This window comes from Trichosurus vulpecula, chromosome 2, assembly GCF_011100635.1.
Source record: "Trichosurus vulpecula isolate mTriVul1 chromosome 2, mTriVul1.pri, whole genome shotgun sequence".
NCBI classification, from domain to species: Eukaryota; Metazoa; Chordata; class Mammalia; order Diprotodontia; family Phalangeridae; genus Trichosurus; species Trichosurus vulpecula.
Genome location: NC_050574.1, coordinates 422,611,049 through 422,617,048, shown reverse-complemented (window position 1 = coordinate 422,617,048; position 6,000 = coordinate 422,611,049). Strand labels below are relative to the sequence as shown.

General features: G+C 43.5%; 1 protein-coding gene across 2 annotated transcripts in view; it reads left to right on the top strand.

The window, feature by feature from the left end:
* Nucleotides 1-1,900: 1,900 nt before the first annotated feature.
* Nucleotides 1,901-6,000, top strand: part of RBBP7 (RB binding protein 7, chromatin remodeling factor) — a 30,873-nt gene continuing 26,773 nt past the window's right edge. Inside the window, exons 1-2 of one of the 2 annotated variants that reach the window (XM_036746376.1) lie at nt 1,901-2,250; nt 3,438-3,582. In XM_036746376.1, the coding sequence (XP_036602271.1) occupies nt 2,235-2,250; nt 3,438-3,582 (161 nt within the window). In that variant the 5' untranslated portion in view covers nt 1,901-2,234. The remainder of the gene's footprint in view (nt 2,251-3,437; nt 3,583-6,000) is intronic. The other variant, XM_036746377.1, reaches the window with a different exon arrangement.

Genomic DNA, 6,000 nt, shown 5'->3' with positions numbered 1-6,000 from the left:
GTGTTCTTAACTTAGGATCTGTGAACTTAAAAAAAATTAATAACTATATTCTGATGGAACTGGTTTCCCTTGTAATCCTATATATTTTACTTTATGTCTTTAAGACGTTAATCTGTGAAGAGGTCCAGAGGCTTCACCACACTGCCAATGGCATCAGCTTTTGAATTAGACAAAATGATAACAAAAAATCCATTTGGAGAGACAAACCATCTAGAAGAGTTTCTTTACCTGGGGCCTGTGAACTTAAATCAAAAAGTTAATAACTGTATTTCAATATAATTGGTTTGTTTTGTATTTTATACATAAGTTGGTAGCTTTCATCAGATGGCACAAAAAAAAGGTTAAGAACGGATTTTAGAAGGACCAAAATTACATAACAAAGGGCAATGACATTTTGTCCATTTTATGACCCAGTCTAATCACCTTAACAGGGTTGCTATAGTGACAAAAGCAGGCGGGTTTCCCCTGTACTGTGCCCACCATTTCTTAGTCTCCCAAAGCCTCGCCCCAAGTGCCCCAACCATCCCCTTCTTCTCCAAGGAAGGCCCCCATTCCAGGAAGGGCTTGGTGGTCCTTGTGGTCTGACCATCCAAGCAAGAGCTTGAGCATCCCTGGGAATGGTGGCCCTTCAACCAGCCCACACCCAGAATAAGTGAGTCTGGTCCCAGACTCCCGGAGATGGGAAGTGAAAAGTGAATGGCTGGGGGGTGAGGGGGAGGGTAGTCCCCATCAGGCGAAGCCCTCCTGCCTCTACCATAAAGGAGTCTGATCCACCAGCTCCTAGGACTTAAAGGTGGAAGAAGAGCCTTAGAGATCACAAAATGCAAAGGCTCAGTAGTGAGTGGAATGCTGAAATAGTGACGCCCCCTTCAGTGTGGGACAGGTAAGGGGGTAAGGTCTTTTACCTCTCCTACCATCCACCCCGACCCTGCACCCCTTCTATATTTTTAGAAACTGCTCTCCTGAGAAAGTAGAAATAAGAAATTACATCAGTAGACAGACACCTGCAAGGTCCTGTTTATCTAGCTTTTGCTCCCTTTTTGCTGAATACCAGTCCCTGGTCTCAGGCCTGTTGCTGGAAAAAGATACCGAGTTTAGAATGTGAGCTCCAAACCCAGTCAATGGGAAGAGGAGCCAGTAGGGGGTGGGAACATGCCGTGTTAGGGACTATATTACTTGCTTTGAGCTGTATGCCACACATGCTTGCTGGAGTGTGTCCTTTCTCATGAGAAAGTAATAAACTCCTTTTCGCCTCTTCTCAAGAGCTGGTCGCCTTATGTTTTTAAAGTGAGTAGTGGTCTCTGACCGCAGAGTAGAAAACGTGCTCCTGGGGGAACCAAACTGTAGCAAACAAATGCCAACGATTTCCCACCGCACCTCTTGGTACCTGCGAGTTTTAGAAGACACCCTAATTTCTTGGGGTATTCCTTTAAGGGTGCTTGCTAAAGTCAAGGGTCTTCTCTCTACCCACATGGGACACGATGGGGGATTTTGCAAAACTCGAGAACTGCAATTTCTCAGTGGCCGGTCCCCAACGCAGGCATTCCCCCTGCTAGCACGGTACTACTATATTACTACTACGACTTCCACGCCGCGAGCAAGATCGCTAGCCGCCACAGCCCTCCTCGGTAACTAGGGAGGGAAAAAGGAAGTGAAGACGGACCAGGTGTGCGCCGGCTCCCGCTGCGGCTCCCAGGTATGCCCCCAGAGCTCATTCCCCACCTCCCTCTCCGGGTGTCTCGGTCTCTCTCTCCTCCTTCCTCCCCCGCCCCCCGCAGCAAGTCCACCCTGCAACGCGCACGCGCGCCTCGGCGCCTCCTGCCATTGGACGCGGCGGAGGCGCCGTTTGCTCTCTGACCCTCCTTGGGCGCCTTTCCCGCTCCTGCCCCGCCCTCTCGGAGCCCGTATTGCGCCTGCGCTTTTGCGACCGGAGCGGGCTGGTAGGCGCGGGTTGAAAGTCTCATTCCAAGTTTGGAAAGAGAGAGGGAAGCGGTTGGGGTCCGAGCAGCCACTGCTGCGGGTGAAGGAGCACTGACTCCGGAGGACGGGGGGAGGTGGGGAAGGGGGGGAAAGGCAAGCGGCGGAGGCGTCCGGGGCTCCGGGTTCTGGGAGCTGGGTGACGCGGCGGACACTGGCGGGGCCCCGGCGGGCTAGCGTCGCGCGGCTAGAGAGGGGGAGATCGAGACGGCGCCCGAGGGACCTGGCGGCCGGCGGGGCGCGCTGCCAGACACAAGATGGCGAATAAAGAGAGTAAGAGGGGAATGGGGGCTTGTGGGGGGAGAGGTTTCTCTTGGAGGGGTTCGCGCACGCGTGCGTGTGCGGCTTGTGGAAGGGAGCGGGGCGGGGGGTCGGGGGGGGGGGCCGGCACGTCAACCCCAGAAAGGCGCGAATGGGGCTCGGGGCGGCGCGGAGGGGGGAAGTGGGAAGCGAGGGCGGGGACGGGCCCGGAGGTCCCCGGGCACTTCCGGGGAGCTGGGAAATAGACAAGTGCTTTCTCTCTCCCCCAACCTTTCTGCCTCTGTGTCCTTGGTCCTGCGGCAATTCTAGCACTGTCCCTGAGACGGGGGGTCCAAGGACTCCCAACCACCCCTGGCCTGGGGTGCGGCCGCGAGTCTCTACTTAACTGCCGTAGTTTTCGTTTTGTTCCTGCAGGTTGGCAAAGATCTTTAAAAAAAATTAAATTTTATTTTTAAAAATTATCATGAACACGGTTTTTTTTCCCTCTCTCCCACCCCTCCCCGTTGGAAAAAAAAGAAAAAAACCATTGTAACAAATATGCTTGGTCAAAGGGAGGTAGATGCGTGCCTGTTTAGTTGGGATAGTCTATGGAGGGATGGAAATGTCATTAATATTTTGAAGGAGCCGCCCACCAAAACATGGGTTCCCATTATCTTGTCAGATTACCTTCTTCCCCTCCATCAGGCCCTACTGTTTAATTGAAAGGGCATCTTGCAGTGCTAGGTTGTGAAGACACAAGATGAAATGGCAAATTTAAGCTAAACTTGAAATCCAAGATTGAAATTATTGCTTAGGTAATGGCCAAACTGTATTTGCAAATTACTGGCTTTTTTTTCAATAAATAAATTAATTGATATTAAGACTGCCAGGAAAGTCTTTGTGGTTATACATCTTTAATAGTTGTGCAGAGCTGAAAGGGCCAAAATAAGACATGTGGTAGGTTTTAAAAATCTCAAAACACTTGTCTAATAGAGTCAGGTCTGTGAGTTAGCTCTGACTAGAGATAACATTCAATAATTATTTGTTAAGCACCTGCCATGGGCCTTGCATTGTGCTAAGGGCCAGGGATAAAAAAAAAACAAGGTTCCTGCCTTCAAGGAGCTCACATTCTAACCATATATCCCTGTCCTCGAAACTTACAGCCTCTTTGAAGTTCCTAGACCAGTGAAACGTATTCATTAGTGTTCTCTCATTTCCAGTGTTTGAAGATACAGTGGAGGAGCGGGTTATCAATGAAGAGTATAAAATCTGGAAAAAGAATACCCCATTTTTGTATGACTTGGTTATGACACACGCCCTTGAATGGCCCAGTCTTACTGTTCAGTGGCTTCCTGATGTAACTAGGTAACTAAAATTTAAACACTTCAATAAAATTACTTTTACCAACAGTAACATTACTTTTACAAAACAGATATTGGTATGAAGGGAAGGGGGGGCTTGGGTAATTCTAAATTTATAATTCTGAATATTTGCATATATTTTGTTTTTAAAATTCAGGTTAAGACAGTTGACCATTATTTTAGAATCAATTAGAATTATTTCATGAATATATGGTTTCTTTGCATTGTAAAGGACAAACTACAAAATTGTACATAGCCAAAATGAGTCAGATGTGAGGTATTAGGTATTATTTCAAGATGAAAGTAATTTATGAAAGAAATAGACAAAGGTTTAAGGTTAGAGTGTAAAGACAGTGTAAATAAGGATGCCTTTGTAGGAAATATTGCTTAGGCAACATCTCAAAACTACAGGTGGATGCTTTTTTGGTATAGGGAGAAAAGGATTAGGAAGAAAAGGACAAAGGTTTGGGGTGGAATTAAGATAGAGAGGTTATATGATACCTTTTGGAAGTAATTCAGTGCTGAGTATTTTAAAATATTATTTTGTTTCCTTTTAAGTGTATATTTATGTTCTTTTCAGCAAGTTGTAAACTGAAATAATGTAAGAATAAAATTGTGTTTTAGGTACTCAATCAAAATGACTGAAATTAAGCTAAGGAGACTAATAATGTATTATTTAATCTTATTTGACTAATTTTTACTTACAAATATCTTAAGTTTGTTGATTAATATGTGAATATGGTATGAAGCTGAGATTCTTCATAGATTATGGTACTTTCTTATACCCTCCCCACCCGTGTTTGATTTTAGAAACTGGAGTACTCTTTCACTTGTATATATTGTACAGATAAATGAGCAAAGTTAAGTTGGTTCTAGAGAAAAGAAGAACTAAATGACATGGTATTTAAACATTTAAAATTGTCGGGTACGTATGATTAGATCTTGAAGGAGGATTACAAGTTCTGGGTTGGTTCGTTCTACATATGAAAATTGTGGATGTTCTTAATTGTCTTCCAGTTAAATGGTAGCAGTTTATAACATTCTTTAGCAAATAATCTGCTTTTTCGCTCTTGAATTTGTCTTCCTCATTTCTTGTTTAGGAGTAGCTCATTGTGAAAGAAATAAGATGGAAGTGCCTCTGGTTTCTTCATTTTTCAGATTTGAATAGTGAACACTCAGGGGCATTTTTGGGGAAAGAATTCAGTATGTTTGGATGAAAGACATGTAAATATAGTCAAACCTCACATATCCATTCCCCGAGAAAAAAACAAGTATAATAATAATAGCCAACATTGATATAGCACATATTACGTGCCAGGTGCTGTGCTAGGCGCTTTACAATTATCATCTCATTAGATCCTCGCTATAACCCTGGAAGGTAAGTGCCATTATTATCCTCGTTTTAAATTTGAAGAAACTGATCCAAACAGATGTTAAGTGAGGCAAGATGTGGATTCAGGTCCTCCTGACTCCAAGCCCAGAGCTCTGTCTATTTCACCACCTAGTAGATAAATGAGTTGCTATATTAGTATTTTGGAACCCAACAGAAAATGGTTTTTCTAGTGCTGTTCCGTGTTTTCCTCCACAGACAAATTGACAGGCCAACAAAAATCTGTTTGCAGGTAGCAAAGAGAATGTTGAGGTTATTGCTGGTCAAGTTTCTCCATACTTTTCAGGTAATAAAGGAGATGACTGGATGGACTGGGAGATAACATGTGAAGTAGTTCTCTCCCACCCTCCCCCCATTCCTCCCATATTGCTGCATAATATTAGAGGTTAATAATATCACACCTTTTTTCCTAGCCCTAGAGCCTCTAGTTAATTCATAAGTAATGTTGGAAACTGTAGCTTTCTAAAAATACCCCACTGGTTTCAAGGCTTGGTTAAATAAAATACTGAGAAATGTTCTATTTCAGTTTTGCAAGGTTCAGTTCCTAGTGTGTATGGGGGTATAATTATAAAAATAATTAGCATTAATATATAAGACTTTAATTTTTTTCTTACAGACTCTTCTTGCTATTGAATACCTCCATAAATTTTGAGGATTTTCACCCAGAATCCAAAATAGTTTGCTGTCACTTTGAACCCATTTTTACTTTTTTATCGTCACTTTCATTGATGTAGTTCAGTAGATAGCTTATATCAGCAATTACTCCCACTCTGACTTAGTTGCCAGGAAATGTCTTCTAAAACAAAAACTATTACTTTGTCTATAAATATCCTCTTCAAGGAAGGTGTTTGCTAGAAAGTCTGTTTCACTTAGGTTAGTGCTTTTTGATTAATTTCATAAGCTATATCCAGTGGAGGTGGGAGCAGAGAATAGTGCAGAAGTGAATGATGACCACATTCCTTCCAGTTTGGATCTTTAATGACATATTCGTTTTTGTTTGAAGTCTTACAAATCCCCTGAATGTCAGGGTGA